Source organism: Monodelphis domestica, chromosome 6, assembly GCF_027887165.1.
Source record: "Monodelphis domestica isolate mMonDom1 chromosome 6, mMonDom1.pri, whole genome shotgun sequence".
Lineage (NCBI taxonomy): Eukaryota > Metazoa > Chordata > Mammalia > Didelphimorphia > Didelphidae > Monodelphis > Monodelphis domestica.
In genome coordinates, this window is record NC_077232.1 from 303,078,618 (window position 1) to 303,097,495 (window position 18,878).

Below are 18,878 nucleotides of genomic sequence, written 5' to 3' on the forward strand. Positions count from 1 at the left end.
GGAATGTCATCAAAGAAGTCAAGTAAGGAGAAGAAAAGCCTGCGATCCAAAGTCCGGCTTCTTATATAGAAGCTTATTTCCAGACCAGAAGGTGGTCAAGAATAGAGAAATTGAGAACCACCCTAGAAGCAAACTGGAGAAGCCCTGGATTGTGTCAAGAGCCCCATTTCATCACAACAGAGATCTTAAAATATATTTTAAAAAATATTTTGTTTTTCTCAATTTTTAACATACATTTTTTGAAATTTTGAACTCTCCTTGAGACAGCAAGTAATTTAATAGAGGCTATATATGTATAGTTATGCAAAACATTTCCATATTAGTTAAAAGATATTCTTAAAACTTAATTTTTAAAAAGTCTCCACATCTTTACTCGGCATAAATGGGAGTAAAATAAACACCTTAAAGTTATAACAATTAATCTTCTGTTTGTAGATATCTTTCATGTTGTTGTAATAATTAGGGGAATATAGTTGTTTATCTAAAAGATTTAATATTGCTACAATCTCACTTGGCTTATATAAAAAAATATTTCAACTGCATGCATACATGAACCCTTCACACCGCCGTTAACATTGGCTCACAGAATTACATGATACTCATGGATTTTGAATCTTATAAATATCATATATTTCTTATATATAATTACACATTAATATATAATTGTACATAATTATATATTAAAATAACATGTAACATATAATCGTCTACCAAATATAAAAACAATATATTATAAAAATAATATATAACTTATAAAATAGTTTAAATTGATGAAATATCACTTATTTGCTGTTCAGCAACAGTTTTAAGGTACATGTTTAGAAGACAGTATCTTAAACTATGTAAAACACCTCAATTTTCATCAAAACAAGGTCCCAAGATAACCCTATGGGGCTCGTGGGAAAAAATGCTTTTCCCAGCCAAGGAAAGAACTGTTGGAATATGATTACAGATCAACATAAGCCATCCTTTATTTCCTTCATGAGTTTTTTAATTGTATGTATGATATGTGTCTTCTCTCTTGACATGGGGAATATGGAAATATGTATTGCATGAAAGCAAGGGTATAACCTATAACAAACCATTTACTTCCGGGGCGGGGGGGGGGGGGGGCAGGGATAGGGGAGAAGGAGGAAGGGAGGGAATCTAAATTGTAAAATGTCAGAAAACAATTTTAAAAAGTTATTTCCACATGTAATTGTTTTTAAAACTAAAATAATACATTCAGACAAAAACAAAACAGACATTTTTGGAGTGAAGAAGACTTTAGTTCAAATCCTGCCTCAGACATCTGCTAGCTGGGGGATCCTGGGCGATTTTTACCTCTGTCTATCTCAGTTTCCTTATTTTTAAAAAGGAATGATGATACTAAAAATATATTAACAATCCCAATAGTATAATAACAATCCCAAGGTTGTTTTGGAAACCTTAAATTGCTATACAAATACTATGTTTATTATTATTGTCTTACTTCTTTGATGTAGTAATAAAGTGCTATTAGTGGTATGATTTTTCCTTTACCTGGTCAAATCGGAGTACAGGCTCATTGACGGCGTCAAAACTATACACTTCCACCATTCCATCATCTCGACCAACAAGTAGGTCTTTAACGCCATCTCCCACAATATCAAAATAGTCAACACAGAGAATGCCTTTATTTAAAAGGAAGAAAAAGATATCCAATATGAACCACAGATAAAAGTAATGACGTTTGAATTCAAGGTAGCAGTTATTCACTAAGGCAGGGAAGTAAAGAAACATTTTTCTGTTGAACAGTACATAAGCATTGAGTCCTTCCTGCATTGAAATGGTTGGTTGAATGACAGAAGGCCTCATCATGGATATGGACTGGACACATTTATCCCTTCCCGAAACAATGTTATGAAAAAGGATTAGCCTATAAAAGCCATTTAAGCCATAGAGTAGCTAAAACAAGTAGTTCTCTAATCTCATTAACTGTATCCCTCAGCTCAAGGACTCTCTATGACTTCAATTATACTTGAGGCTAAATAAGGCTGACCCGAGAAACTATTATTTATTTTTTCCTGTTTTTTTGAAGTCAACATTTGACTTATAAATGAACAGTATAAATTAGAACCTTCTCAATACCAGGGACTATTTGGATTTTTTTTAAACCCTTACCTCCTGTCTAAGAATTGATACTAAATATAAGTTCCAAGGCAGAAGAACAGTAAGTCAAGTGACTTGCCCAGGGTCACACAGTAGGAAGTGTCTGAGGACAGATTTGGATTGTTTGTATTTCAATATAACTTAGTCTTAGAGTGAGAAAATAGGCAGAATGTATATACATTAATGATTCCCAAAATATAACAAAGGAAACAGAATATATAAATGTTTAACATTCAAACCTTACTTTTTCAGTTTAAAATGAATAATAATTTCATTGATGGCAATTTTTCTCTAATTTATTTTATAATTTTATCCAATTTATTATTATATATGGTATAGTGGAAAAGAAATACTGGACTTGAAGCTGGTCAAGATCTAGATTTAAATACCACCTGTGACACTTCCTAACAGGTGACTTAACATCTATCTCTAGGCTGCCTCAGTTTCCTTATCTCTATAATGATACTAATATTATCTGAAGTAACTACTTCTCAGGATTATTGTGAGAATTAAGAAATAAAATATATAAAGAACTTTGTAAACCTCAAAGCATAACATAACTGCTAGCTGCTGCTAGCTTTTGAGGTTTACAAAATTTACAAAGTCTTTATGTTATGTTATGCTTTGAGGTTTACAAAGAACATTAATAGTGTTCTTTTAATTTCAACGAACACTTATTAACATCCTGTGTAATTAGAATTTTGTACCCCAGGACAACATTTCCCAGAACCCCACTTTCATCTTCACATTACATACTTATATTTGGGAGATACGTTTTGTGTAGATCCACCCTCCTCTCTCTCACTCTTCTCCTGCTTTCATGGTTCAGGAAACTTATCTTTACTCAGGCTATACTTTTCCTCTACTTCAAGTGATTATTAATAAATCTTATAAAATACAATGCTTGGAGATATTAGATATTAATTTTAATCTTATATTTCTGGCAACCAGCAAAGCTGGAAAAAGAATTCTTGATTTTTTTACTCAGATAGCCTTTTGAGTAAAGGTGAGGAGTTTTCCTGGTGCTGGGGACTTACCCACTATGAGAGCCGGGGACTGGCATCTCTGCCCACCCTGTTCTCTTGCTAGTAGCTATTCCTGGCTGCTTCCCTGCTTCCCATAACTATCTCCGAGTCTTTTTGAAGGAGGTAAAATATATACTTTCCCTAGCTGAATAATTGGTACTGCCCCTCTGCCTCCAGTCATGGCTATACCTCATCCCTCTCCTAATTTCCAATCCAAATTTTAAGCTAACCCTGGGCTCCTGGAAACTATGGGGTTTTCACATGGGGGTCTCCTGTGCCACCCTGTATACCCTAAAACCCAGCATAACAGGGGGGTCAATTAGCAGGTCAGTGGATTTGAAGCTAAAAATATTTTTAAATTAATCTCTGAGGTTTCCTGACTCAAACAACAGGTGCAGACTTTATTTTCTATTCAAATATCCTTTTGTTCTCCCTGGCATTTTTTGTCCCTAGGGAGGAGGGGAAGGAACAATAATTTCCCAAACCACTTAGCTAACTCCTGAAGCTTTTTTTTTGTTGTTGTTGTTTTGTTTTGTTTTACCTTCAAGTAAGGGTCTTTTGTTTTGAAACTCTAAGGGAACAGTTTTTGTTCCCAGAGAATTTTACTGGGTTGGAAAAGCTTATAAGTTCAGATCGGCTCTGTTTACTTCTGTTCCTGGGAATCTTTATTTTCATTGGATATTTCCCACTTTATTTACTTCTTCTCAAAAATAAACAACAAAAAGCTAGCCCGCTTAAATTACAGACTCCAAAGGAAAATTTTGAAAAATTCTTGACTAGTCTCAAGATGCAAAAGGAAGATCCCTCCCCATCTATGCCACAGGTGGAATGCCTCCTCTCTCACCTTATGCAGTTCCTGGTCTCCCCGCCCTCACCTGTCCTTTTTCCCAGCACCCAGGCCTCCCTATCCTCAGACCAATCTTGCCCTCTCCCCTCACCCTTCACCTTACTTACTCTGTAGGAACACAGACATCCAGCCAGTGCTCACCTTAAATAAGGATGGATTAGTGGTGACCTTAAGGCACCACACACCTTTTACACCCCAAGATATTAAGAAATTGAAGCAAAACACTCCTAATTGTGAAGATGAACATATAGTAGTCATTAAGAAACTTGACAACATTTTTGTATGATCCTGCATATTAGGATGTGCAGAACTTGATCCAAGCCTTTTTTGACAGAAAAAGAGAACAATAACATTGTTTCTCTTGTTAATAAAACCCAGAGAAGGAATGTAGTTGGTCCACTGACCTAAGATCCTAAATGGGATGTTAATGAGAAAGGAAATTATTTACAACTATGCCAAGCTAGAGAGGCATTGCTAAAAGCTATGAGAAATTGTTCTGATAGACATAGACCAAGTTTGAGCGTCTTAAGCAATCAGAGGATGAAACTCCCTCTCAGTTTAGGAAGAGACTTATTCAGCTGTGTGAATCTTGAAATTTCTCACACTTGTGAATGTTAAAAATTTCCCCATCGGGGAATTCTCAATTGGAACAATTCCCTACTGGGAACATTCCACATTTGGATGTGAGAACTCTACTTGGATCAGAAATGGGAGGACCTCTACTCTACCCGTACTTAAGACTGCTTTAGGGAAGAAAACTCCTTGCAGAACAATGAAAAGTACTTAAACCCATACTTAAGCCATGCCTATTTTTAGAATTATTACAAAGGGGTGCTAAGTACCTATAAAGGTCAGGCAACTTGTGAACTTAAAAGGAGCAAAGAGGAAAAAAACTTACACAGAGATTCTAACCTACTCAGGTGTGGATTACTAAAAGGATTAATCTACTCAGGTGTGAATTCAGAATGGGCTGTCCTTTGGAAAACATCTACTGTGATTGGTAGATGGAAGAACTTAGGGGAGGTAACATAGGAGAAAACCCGCTATATAAGAAAAAGGACAGACTGTTGAGAGATCTCTTGAGATGGAGAACAGGCTCTTGAGAACGGTCTCTTGAAGGAGAGTCTCTGGCTGGAACTCCCTCTGAGGAGACTCCGTCTCTCTCAGAACTCATTCTGAAACATTCAGATGGAGGATTGAGCTGGTGAAAGCAGCTGAGATGATGCTGGCCTGGTGTCACTAGAATCCTTGCTTGGTCAGATCTTGTGGTGAGTGATTAAGGACTGACTGATTTTTTCTCTTAGGGCTTATGCCTCGGTTGGCCAGGACTGGCCAGGGCCGGCTTATCCCCTTCTCATTATTCCCACTTTTTCTCTCTCTCTTTCTTTAATTCCTTATTGTATTATTAATTAAATTCTCTATAAAACCCAGTTGACTTGGATATATTCATAATTGGGAATATTTCCCTGGCAACCATCTTATATTGATTTAAAAACAAGACACTGTAGTGAAAACATATTTTCTGCGGTCACAATTTACTCATCCACTGTTTTATCTATCACAATTTAAGTCTTCCACTATTTTAACTCACTACAGTTTATGACCTCAACCATTTTAACTCTTACAGCTGGGAGGTAGATACATAAACCTAGAACTTTCCAAAGACAGAGATGTCAGGCAAATTAGGAGACAGTTTATAAATAACTGTTGCAAAGTGGTCAAATATCATTTGAAGACAAACTTCCTAAACTGGCCTAATATGGACCTTGAAGAATTGAGGAGAGTCACAGTTTATGTATATAAAGGCCATGAACAGAAAAATGATGAGACCAATGAATTAGTAGAGACATTAAGAAAGGAAATAAAAGCTTTAACTGAAAGATTTGAAAAAGAGAAAGCAGGTCAAGCAGTGGCCATGGCCCCTTTGCAGGAATCTAAAAATCAATCATTTGCATGTCATTTCTGTGCAAAAAGGGTCACATAATGATGAACTGTAAGAAGAGGAATCAAGCGATTAGAAATAATAACTTTAGAAATAATAACAATTATAGAAATAATAATCCAAATGAAGCAAACAATTACTCACACCAAAATGCCCAACAACAATATATCCAAAGTGGAGTTCATCCATCTATAATCAGGGTAAAAATGCCCCTCAACATGGGGGATCCCAGGGTAATATCCAAAGATCTTTATGAAGGTATGAGGGGAGGTGGGGGTAAGGGCACTGGAATCAGAGAATGAAACCTTTGATTTCCCAGACCCTGATGTTTTAATGCCAGTTATCCCTATCCACTCCCCCTTCCCCCTATAGTAATGAACCTCATGTAATCCTGAAAGTTAGAACTACATATTATGATTGCCTCTTGGACACTGGAACCTCCAGATCAGTATTGATGAGTACACCTGATTCTGATTGTGATTCCATAGGCTCACTAAATGTAGTTGGAGTTTCAGGGCCACCCCTAAGGGTCCCAAAGCTTTCCCCTCAAATGGTATCTGTAGGACCTTTATCAGTGAAACATTCTTTCCTTCTAATGCCTACCTCCCCTATAAATTTTCTAGGAAGAAATCTTTTATGCAAGCTTAGAGCCACAATAACTTGCTCTACAGATGGCTCTATGCCCCCTAGAATTGCCTGAGGAATCCTTAAATTTGCTCCCTGTACTTCTTTCAGACAGTTAGGAGATGAAAGAGTCTCTCACTTTTGAAATCACAGCTGATATACCTGAGTCTCTCTGGGCCACATCATCTTCTGATGTTGGCATACTTATGTCAGATGTTCCTGTTCAAATTAGGACAAAAGCTGGTCCACCTCCTTCCATTCCTCAGTACCTTCTATCAACAGAGGCAATTGAGGGAATTATTCCAGTGATAGATTCATTAATTGAGCAAGAAATAATAATTCCATGTAAATTTGAATATAATATACCCATCCTACTTGTAAAAAAAGCTAAAATTTGGCCCCAGAGGGAAAATTATCTATAGATTTGTACAAGATTTAAGGGCTGTGAATAACCATATCATAAAGAGACATCCTGTGGTTCCAAACCCAAACATAATTATCTTCTCTATTCCTAGTACAGGCACATACTTTACTGTAGTATACTTGTGCTCAGCATTTTTCTCAATACCAATTCATGAGAATTCCAGGAATATATTTGCCTTCACCTGGAAAGGTTCTCATTGTCCTGGTGTTAGCTGCCACAAAGGTCCATAGACAGCCCTATGTTATTCTCACAAATTTTGAGCCCAGACACAGAAAATATTAAATTTAAGAATAGCCATTTAATTCAATACGTGGATGATTTGCTCTTGGCCTCACCAAATGCCACAGTGTTCCAGGAAGATAGCAAACATCTTCTTTTAGAGCTGCATAAGAGAGGCCACAAGGTCTCAAAGACAAAGGTTTAGTGGTATCTCCCCAAAGTGAAATATTTAGTGTTTATTTTAACTGCTGGTGCCTGCTCCATTTCCCCTAAGCATATTGAAGATATTAAAAAATTGGGTTCACCCTCCACTAAGAAACAGTTGAGGGCAATTCTTGGATCAACAGGGTTTTGTAGGCAGTGGATCCCTTGTTATGGGGAAATCACTAAACCCCTTATAGCACTTATAAAAAATTCAGTCAAAATTCAGTCCCTGAACTGATTAAATTAGAGGCAGAACACCTGTCAGCTTTTTCTAAATTAAAACAGGCTATCCTGTCTGTCCCTCCTCTAGGCATCCCAGATTACAACAAGCCATTTACTTTGTATGTACATGAACAGAGAGAGGTAGCTTCAGGTGTTCTAACTCAAACTTTGGGACCTGCTCAGTGCCCAGTTGCTTATTTTTTAGCCCAACTGGACCCAGTACCTTCAGGAGCACCACCATGTCTTAGAGGTGTAGCTGCCACAGCCTTGCTAGTAACAGAATCTGTTGATTTAGTATTAGGATGTCCTTTAACCGTAATGTGTCCACATGAAGTTGAAGCATTGTTGCTAAGACATGGAACATGGGCATTTTCTGAACAGAGACTTGCAAGGTACGAGGTAACTTTGTTAGGTAATGAAAATATTACCTTGAAATGTTATACAGTTCTAAATCCTGCAACTTTTATTCCTGATTTTCCAGTTTCAGGAAAACCTTTGCACAGTTGTGAATCTTTAGTGTCCATGGCAGAAAAACCTCAAGATAATCTCCTGGACACTCCTTTAAACAATACAGATCTAGTCTTATTCACTGACGGTTCTTTTCTCATGAGGGATTGCATATGCTATACTAGAGCTGCTGTAGTCACAGAATTTTCCACTCTGTGGTCAGCTTCACTGCCCTCAAATATAAGTGCTCAAGGATCAGAGCTGATAGTTCTAAAACATGTTTGTATAATTGTCAAAGATAAGAAAGCAACAATTTACACAGACCTTAGATATGCATTGAGAATATCATGCAGTGGGTGTGCTATGGCTTCAAAGGAGATTATTAACATCAGCTGGAAAATGTATAGCAAATGCAGAAATTATTAATGAAGTACTTTCTGCCCCTTCAGCTCCCTGAAGCCCTAGCTGTAGTTCATTGCCCTGCCCATACAGGTGGCACTGACCCTGTTTCTAGGGGGAATAATTGGGCAAATACCACTGCAAAGCTAGTGGCCTTACAAGGGTCTGAGTTAATTTTAATATTGGCAACTAGTGATGACTTAAATTTGTCCCTGTCTTATAATGAAAAGGAAATGGAAAAATGCAAGCATAAATTTAAAGCAAAATTGATAAATGGAATATGGGTATCAGCTGAAGGAAAACCCCTACTCCCTAGAAGTTTCTATCACCAAATTTACCAATCCATTCACAAAAATGGTCACTTTGGTACCCAGCTAATTGTGGACTCTGTTAAAAGAGTATGGATAGCATCTGGCATAACTACCATAGCCTCTAAAGTATGTACAGCCTGCCCTTCCCGCCAAGCATTCAATCAGCACTCCTTTTGTGGCAAAGCTCTTGGTGTGTGTCCTCTGGCTTACACACCTTTTGAACACCTACAAATTGATTTTATCACTATGCCAAAAGCTAGACAGTATAAATTTTGTCTGGTCATAGTAGTTCAGCTGACCAGATGGCCTTAAGCATTTCCTACTGCTTGAGCCACAGCAGCTTTTGTTGCCAAGGTGCTTTTAAAAGAGATTATTCCTTGCTTTGGCTTACCAGCACAAATTGATTCAGACAAAGGAACTCATTTTACTAATTTGGTTTTGTCTCAGATTTATTTGTTTGGGGATAACTCCTAAATTCCATGTACCACACCATTCCCAGAGCTCAGGCCAAGTTGAGAGAATGAATAGAGATCTTAAGACTATGATTGGCAAATTGTTCACTAAGACTCATTTAAAATGGCCTGAAATTTTCCCTCTGGCCCTATTTTATCTCCAAAGCAGGCCCAGGGGAGATCTATGCATCTTACCATTTGAGATGCTTTTTGGACATCCCCCTATGCGGGCTAAGCCTTTCTCTCATGCATATACAGCATTACTATGGGGAGATACTTCTATTGCCTCATATATACAGGACTTGCAAATCAAATTGTGAGAACTCCATGAATCTGGAGATGCTGTACAAGCAGAAACCATATATTTTTCACTCCATTACTTATACCCAGGTGACAAGGTATACATAAAGAACTTCCAGTGCACTGGGGCAACTCAGCCTGCCTGGGAAGATCCATTTCAAGTCTTGTTAACCACTCCAACAGCTATCAAAATTACACAAAAGGACTCTTGGATCCATTGCTCACATGTAAAGAGAGTATTTTGTGAAGATTAAATTAAATCCCCTGCCCATTTTTAGATTTAATCACCAAAAATGTAAACACCTTACTTACAGTTGAGTGGGGAGGTCTGTGACCCACATGTGCGATAGTGGGTGATGAATCAGAATCAAACTGAATGCCCCCTGGGCAGTCCTAAGCAAAACTTCAACAGTAATTGGTAGACTTAAAAGAGGAGGAAGGCCCAGAAGTGATGCAAAAGAAAAGTGTCTTTAAAATGGAGTTACAACTACCTGGGGACTTCTGCTGGGACTTCTTCTGGAGTTCAGAGTTCAAGTTGGAGACTGGTGAAGAATCTGCTGACTGGACCCGAGACCTTTCCTGGTGAGGCTGTCCTTAAATCTCTCCCTTTAGACTGACACATGGTGAGTGAAAAAGCTGACTCCTTTCCTGGATTTTCTGAAGAGACTAGCCTCAGGAGAGACCTATCCTCTTGAGAGAGGCTCCCTGCATCCCTAGGTCCTCAGCTACAAGGGCCGAGGCCCCTCTAGCTAAGGATTAACTAACCCTCCCTGTTTTTGAGGCAGGGATTGGAGCAAAATACTTAGTGCTTAGGCTAGATATCTTACCTTATCTTCTCTCATGTCTTACTTCACTTTTTCTATATTTTGTAAATAAATTGTAAAAAAAATCTCTTTGGAATTTCATAAAAATTCCTGGTGACCCTACTCTTGAATAATCCAGTCCAACCTTTATATAAAAACCCCTTTTCTCCCCCTTACAACCCTCTATAGACTATGAGTGACTGCACACTATTATCATGCTTATTGTATTTGCTAATTGTTTTAAGATTTAATTTTGTTTTTTTAAGTTTATATGTTTAAGTGAATCTATAATATTATGTTACACTATGTCACATTCTATTACTGTGTTTTGGATATTATATATACATTCTATTGCACTGTCTTTATTTGTACTGCCCTATGCTTGGACTGGAGAAAATACCATTATAAAAGTCCATAAACTAGTTTGGATAAAACCTGTATTGGTAACCTTTGGGAGAATTTTATATGCTTTTTTGCAATTTTTAGGGAATTTTGGTACTTTGAATGTGCATTGCCTACTATACTACTATTTTAAAAAGCTGTTATTTATGTAATGTATGAAAAAAGAGACCCTAAATAGAATCCTGCTGCTGTATGAACAGCTAGCCTGGTGGGGGCAGCTGATGGAGGAGGAGTGGAGAGTGAGCAAGAGGATTCTGAGAAAAAGAACTGGGAACTGAGAGAATTCTGACCAACTGATCACTTCCAGCCTTGGAAGAAATGGAGGAGATTTTTCCTGAGGGTCAGAGAATATCTGAAGCTACAGGAGGGAGAAAGAACCTGATTTCCATACTTGTTGCAGACCAGTCTCCATCTAGAAATCCTTCATAACTCTTCTTTCACTTAAGACTACATGAGACTCAGAAGGAGTTTGGTTGAACTCTCTCATCTGAGCCATCTTGCCCTCTTTGGTTCTCTCACCCTTGCCTTTTCATTGGCCTGAATAATAGTTTTAGTTAAATTATAGTAGTATAGGGATAGAAGAAGCAGTCAATTGGGAAGGGGGCCAAGACCCTGAAGCCACAGTAAGTCTCAGCTCTTGAAATTCTACTGCTGTGAAATAGATTTACAAAGCATCCTCTCCCTCTATCCTCTCTCTTATTTTCTTTAAACACACATTCCCCTTCTTTTCAATAAACCCTTAGTATAAGTCAGATTTGGGTCTAGGTCTGCTTTATACTAAGGGGAAAGATAAGACAAGTTGCAGAGAGGATTCATATTGAATCCTATCCTATCCTCTTCTGTGGCAAACCAGACCCTGGGTTGCCACAATTCCTCCACAGAAAGGGGGTTTGATTACAAACCCCTTGCTCTGAATTGAGGCAAGGAAACCAGATAACACTTCTAGTTTGTGTCAATATAGTACTCAAAGAAACTGTCAGTTGAGCTATTCTTTGGAAAAAGGGTTGGAGAAGTCTCCCCACCTTTCTGAGGTTGCCTCAAGCTCTAATGTAATTAACCTTGAGGAGGGAGAGACACTGCCATCTCTCCCTCAACCTTGCTATTTGTTTCTCAACATCCATATTGCCCTTACCTTACTTCCCTCAACTGTTCACTGGAGTTTTTACATCTTTCCAGTGAACAAAAACCTACTCACCTCTCTCCATTTTAAAAGAGAAAGAATCCCCCCTTTTCTTCTCTTTTACATTTAGTGAAAATCATTTGCACTCACTGTGAATCATGGCCAAATTAAAAAGGAAATGGATCTCATTTTTGGTGAGAAACCTTTGTATTGTACCTCTCCTTGGCTGACACATTGTGTCACTGATTATGAACTACATATTTTTTATTTCTTTTACATTTTATTATTGTTTTTCCTTGTATGTGCAATATAGTATTTGAGTTTTCTTTTTTCTCTATTTTTTGTACTTGAAGAACATATTACCATTATTAATGGTTTTTTGATTTTGCACTAGGGTAAGCTTAAAATATCCATTAGCCCTAATGTCAATGCATACCCAAAAGCTTTAGACTATGGAAACCTACCATTGATTGTTAAATATTATGGGACTTTTATTAATAATTGTGTCTGATTCCAGGAGAGGGGATCACAAAAGAGCCACTGCACAGTGCCAACAAGCACAAAGTCAAAGGGAACAACCAAACCTGTTAAGATTGATGAGATTCTGCATCAAGACATAGGACTTGAACTTGTTGGAAGTTCAAGGTTGTGGCTATTTGGCATACATCAAAGACACAGGTCTTCCCTGTGCCACATTCTACCAAGTACCAAAATTTGGCTACCATCCTGGCTCTCCTATCCATGAAAGAAAAGGTAAAATCAGATCAGGGAATGCTATTTCCTATTTGCTTCAAAAATCTAGTCCTTTTTCTGTCTTTCATAGTGTGGCAATTTGTGGGACATAAATCAGGCCCTGATTCAAGGATCTGTTATAAGTTTATTTTTCCTTACTTAGAATTTTTACACATAAGACTTTGACATTTTATATTTCATCCAGAAGTTATTTTTTCTCTTTTATTTGGATGTTTTTGTGTTTTTGATTTTCTTTTGAAAATTGATTCATATAACTCAGCCATATATCCCTGAGAGATCCATGTGTTTGTCAACACCCTTCTTGGGGGGGGGGGGTGTATTATTATACTATAATGCAAAGTTTAAATTCTTTTGAGAGTAATTTTAGGATAAGAAACTTGCTACCTCTCTGAATCCAGAAAGTTAACTGTTTGGAGAAGGCACCATGAAGATGCCTGCAGAGATCACACTCTGCACCAAGAGATACAGAGTGAATTTTGGGATGTGGAGATTTGAACTGTGCAGGATTGAATGCATTTGTTTTGAATGTACACTCTTATGCCAAAGGGGACTGCCCCCAAATTGTTTTTTGTCAATGTAGCAATCATTGGTTTTGTTCTTTTATTTTCCTCTTATCCTCAACTTATTGTAATTTCCCCTTAGAGAGTGTAATAATGTATTTACCTTTAGTTGAAGATCTTTTAAGTTGGTTATGTGTACTAATTTCATGGGGAAACTAGGCATGTAAATCTGGGAGATTTCTACATGCTTGTTTTCCATGGGAATCATAAAGGGGGGTTGTGTAATTAGAATTTTGTACCCCAGGACTACATTTCCCAGAACCCCACTTTCATCCTCACAATAAGTCCTCATGTTCGGGAGATAAGTTTTGAGTAGCTCCACCCTCCTCTCTCTCACTCTTCTCCCTCTTTCGTTGTCCAGGAAACTTGTCTTTACTCAGGCTATAATACTTTTCCTCTACTTCAAGTGATATTGTAAGTAAGATATTGAAATCTTATAAAATATAATACTTGGAGTTATTAGATATTACTTTTAATCTTACAGTCCTTTTATTCATTCATTCATTTATTTATTTAGCAAAGTGCTGAAGGAACAAAGATAAAAGTGAAATAATCTCTGGCCTCAGGAAACACTTATGAACCTCGAAAGGATCAATTACAAGTCCAGAAAATTAAACACAGGTAATACAGAGTAATTTCAACACACACTTTTGGTAAGAAAGTGGCTAAGATGCCCATCACCTATGATCCAGTGATTCCACTATTAGGCAATGGCATGAATGGACCCAAATGACCTGAAAAGGGCTCCCTACCAGGCCAGAGGCTAGGAAGTGGTGCCATTCCAGACCAGAATAGCTCAAAAAAGGAAGAGCTAGAAAGTCAAAGCCAATGCTCAGAAATGGGCTGCAGTGGTGCAGCCTGGGAGAGGGGTTCCACTGGCTCAGGAGATGGGAGGTGAGAACCTACTGAGAAAGCTAAAGAGGAGTCTGCCAGAAATTAGGAGCAGACCAGGATCTCACACCATATATTACAAGTGCTATATACATATATGGTTTCCTATGAAGTCTATTAGCAATCTGCCATAATTCTCAATATTTTTGAGAATTTTTCTTTAAGTTACCTGAAAGATAGATTAGATTAGCTATATTCTTTTTCTTTTTCCAGTTTGTGGGAAAATCAATAATAATGATATTTCCTATCCTGGATCTGTCCTCCAAATCAATCATTTTTGTTTGCACTAGTTCCAAATATTTTGCTGGCTTATTTATCATTCTTATTTAGAAACTTAAAGTTTCTAAGGATTTAAAAAAAGACTCATTGCAACTTCCAACAACTTGACATATGATGTATAAGGGTTAAAATAGTAGGAGTTTGACAAAAAGTGAAGAGAGCAGTTTGATAAAGCACTTAGTTTAATTTGAAAAGAAGTACAGATAGAAAATAGAAAGGAGGAAAGAGAGATTATTCTAATACCTTATGACTTATACCTAAATTCCTAATTCTAACTAAAATTTCTAAAAAACCTACTCTAACAGGTTCTTCTGCCTGGCCAGATCATGCCTAATCTAACCTACTCTGTCTATAAAATATTTACTAACTACCTATCTACACTAATAAAATCAACAGCTACCAACCATGACCTCCTTAAATCAGGTTTTATCCTCCAATGGCCAGTAAACTGCCAGTAGTAGCCGCGTACCTCAGAGAGCAACCTCTTCCTTGCTCAAGGTCCAAAAGTAAAAGCCCTCAAACTGCCAGCTGTCCCTCTCTGAACTTCCTTGTCTCCTAGGTAATGGAATCTTCAACTTTGGCTAACTGGCACCTGCCAGTTCTCCTTGATTTGGAAATCCTGCACTCTTGCCTCTTAAAGAGACAGAGGGTGAGATTAAGAAAATGCCTTTAACATATGAAATAATTATACTTTTCACTGAACCTGTTATTTTGCTTATATTCTCCAAAAATATTTCTAGGCCATTGAATTTCATCATTTTGTTGAGATTATTTAGCTATTCAAGTCTTTATTTAATTCATATTTTCATTTCTTCCTTTAATCATTTTACAATGAAGATGATCTGTTTTCCTCTTTAAACAATTCTGGCTGTTTTAAATAAATTTTATTGCTGTATTTTGTCTTCATATTTCCTAGATTTCCCCTTTCCTTTCTCCCTCCTGCAGAACCATTGTTTATAACAAAGGCTTTTTTAAAAGTGGAATAAAAATATCAAAACTGATAAACACATTATAAAATCTAACATTGTATATAATTTTTCATACTCAAAGGCCCAATCTCTACAAAGAAGTTGGGAGAAGGGAGAAAGATGGCTTTGTGGCACACTTTTTAAGGTCTAACTTTGTTGTTTACAATTTCCCAGTATTTAATTTTGATTAGTTGTTCTTGCTTAAGTCACTGTGTAATTTTCCTTTTCTAAGTGAAATTTTTAATATTTCCAGGGGGCAGGTAGGTGGCTCAGTGGATTGAAAGGCAGGTCTAGAGACAAGAAGTCCTGGATTCAAATCTGGCCTCAGATACTTCCTAGCTGTCTGATCCAGAGCAAGTTACTTAATACCTAAGTCTAACCCTTACCACTCTTCTGCCTTGGAACCAATACACACTACTAATTCTAAGATAGAAGGGTTTAAATACATATTTCCATATTTGCCATGTAATAAGAGAAAAACTTGATAAAAAATCAAAAAGTATACTTGGATATGCCTTCAGATGCCACCAGTTCTTTTACTGGAAATGGATAGTATTTTTCATCATAAGTTCCAAAGAATTGTCTTAGATCATTGTATTGCTGTGAATAGCTTAATCATCCTTAGATGATTATCATTCAACATTACTGTTACTATGTACAATATTCACTTGGTTTTGCTCACTTCACTTTTCAACAGGTCATATAAATCTTCAGAGGTTTTTTTGAAACCACCCCTTTCACCATTTCTTACATGATAATAGTATTAGATTGTGAGATGATATACTATAACCTGTTCAGCCGTTCCCCAATTAATGCGCATCCCCTCAATTTCCAATATCTTACCATCATAAAGAGTTGCTATAAATATTTTTGTAAATATAGGCCCTTTTCCTTTTTTTTTTTTAATCTGTTTGGGTTATAGACCTAGAAGTAGTACTGCTGGGACAAAGAGAATGTAGTTTTATAGCCCTTTGGGCATGGTTCCAAATTGTTCTCCAGAATGGTTGGATTAATTTACAACTCCATCAAAAGTGCGTTAGTGACCCAATTTTCTAACAACCCCTCCAACTTTTGTAATTTTCTTTTTTTTTTTAAATCATATTAACCAATCCAAAAGGTGTGAGGTAGTACCTCAAAGTTGTTTGTATTTGCATTTCTCTCATCAATAGTGATTTAGGGCATTTTTTTCATATGACTGTATAACTTTGATTTCTTCTGAAAAGTACTTGTTCATATCCCTTTTATCTTTTATCTTCTTCCCCTCCTACCTCCCTATAGAGTAAGATAGATGTTTATACCCAACTGAGTGCGGATGCTATTCCTTTTTTGAGCCAATTCTGATGGGAGTAAGTTTCCAGTGTTATTCACCTATACCACTCCTATCTTACCCTCCATTTTAAAATTTCTTCCTTTTTCTTCTCTTTTCCGAGATATAATTTACCCCATTCAACCTCTCCTTTCCCCCTTCTTCCAGGATATCTCTTTCATGCCCCTTCATTTTATTTTATTTTTTAATCATGCCATCATAGTCATTTCACACCCATGCCTTCTGTCTATGTATATGCCTTCTAACTGCCTTAATAATGATAAAGTTCTTAGAAGTTTCAATTTTATCTTCCCATGTAGGAATGTAAACAGTTTAACCTGAAGGGATCCCTTGATTTCCTTTTAATGCTTCTCTTGAGTCTTGTATTTGGGAGTCAAATTTTTTTATTCAGCTCTTCTGGTCTTTTTAACAGGAATACTACAAAATACTCGGTTGCATTAAATATCAATTTTTTCCTTTGAAGGATTATACTCAGTTTTGCAACAGGTTATTCTCAGTTGTAATACTAGCTTTGCTATCCAGAATATCACATTTTAAACCTTTTGATCTTTTAATGCAGGAGCTTCTAAATCTTGTGTGATCCTGACCGCAGTTCCCTGATACTTCTTTCTCTCTGGCTGCTTGAAGCATTTTCTCTGTGGCCTGGGAACTCTAGAATTTGGCTTTAATATTCTTAAGAATTTTAATTTTAGGGCTTCTATAAGGAGGTAATTGGTGGATTCTTTTAATTTATATCTTTTCTTTTGAATTTAAGATATCAGGGTAGTTTTCCTTGATAATTTATGGAAACATGATGTCTAGGTTCTTTTTTTGATAATGGTTTTGTAATAATCTGATAATTCTTTAAAAAAATTTTTTTTTTAATTTAAAACCCTTACCTTCTGTCTTGGAGTCAATACTGTGTATTGGCTCCAAGGCAGAAGAGTAGTAAGGGCTAGGATCAAGTGACTTGCCCAGGGTCACACAGCTGGGAAGTGTCTGAGGCCAAATTTGAACCCAGGACCTCCCGTCTCTAGGCTTGGCTCTCAATCCACTAAGCTACCCAGCTGCCCCCTCTGATAATTCTTAAATTACCTCTTTTGGATCTATTTTTCAGGTTACGTGTTTTTCCAATGAGATATTTTTACATTTTCTTCTATTTTTTCCATTCTTTTAATTTTGTTACTATTTTTTGATATCTCATAGAGTCATTAGCTTCTACTTTTTAAATTCTGATTTTTAAGAAATTATTTTTACTAGTGAGCTTTTGTACCACCTTTTCTATTTGACCAATACTGCTTTTTAAGGAGTTCTTCTCTTTAGTGAATATTTTTGTTACATCTTTTTCTAATTGGTTAATTCAGCTCTTTCAAAAGTTTTTCTCTTTGGTATAGTTTTGTGTTTCTTTTGCAATTTGGTCCATTCTTGGTTTTTAAAATGCTATTTTCTTCTATTTTTTTGTGCTTCTTTTACTGTGCTGTTGACTTTTTTTGTAATTGTCTTTCATTATTCTCCTTTCTTTTCCTAATTTTTGCTCTCAATTTTTCAAAACCTTTTTTGAATTCTCCCAGGAATTCTCTTTTGAGACTGAGATTAATTTGCACTTTTCCTAGACATGTTTGATGTTGCTACTTTTGACTTTGTTGTCTTCTGAGTTTGTGTTTTGATATTCCTTGCCACCATAGTAAAATTCTATGATCAGGTTCTTTTTGTTGTTGTTTCTCACTTATTTTTCCAGTCTATTTATTGACTTTTAACTTTATGTTAAGTTGGGCTTTGCTCTCTGTGTGGAGAGAGCTCTGCCCCAAACTTTAGGTTTTTTCATACTGCTGTTTTCAGAGATAGTTCTTCCAAGGTAGTATAATCTAAGTAGAGGTGTGGTTGCTGCTCTCTTAGCCTTTGCTCTGGTCTATGAGTGTTGTTCTCCACAAGAACCGTGATCAGAGCCCCTGCTACTCAAAGGCAGCAAGTGTCAATGTACTTCTTTGTCTTAGATGTGAGACTAGGGTCCCTACTCCCCTATGACTACAAGTACTCTTCTCTACTCTGGAACTTTAAACTTAGTCCCTGATCCACTGCAGCTCAAAGCACAACTGCACTAGTGCTCCTTCTTACTGTGGGATGGTGATCTGGAACCACACATAAGTAATGAAATAGGGTCCTGTGCCCAATGCCAGCAGAGTTCCCTGTAATCTCCTTCTGACCAATTATCTGATCTCTTTACCATTTGTAGGCTGAGAGTTTCTGATG

At 36.9% G+C, this 18,878-nt stretch overlaps 1 protein-coding gene across 5 annotated transcripts in view; it reads right to left on the minus strand.

Annotated features, from left to right (window-relative positions):
* Positions 1-18,878, minus strand: part of BBS7 (Bardet-Biedl syndrome 7) — an 85,357-nt gene that overhangs the window by 34,956 nt on the left and 31,523 nt on the right. For all 5 annotated transcript variants that reach the window (XM_056803504.1, XM_001362675.4, XM_007495534.3 and 2 more), the window contains exon 8: positions 1,522-1,652. In XM_056803504.1, coding sequence (XP_056659482.1) covers positions 1,522-1,652 — 131 coding nt within the window. The remainder of the gene's footprint in view (positions 1-1,521; positions 1,653-18,878) is intronic.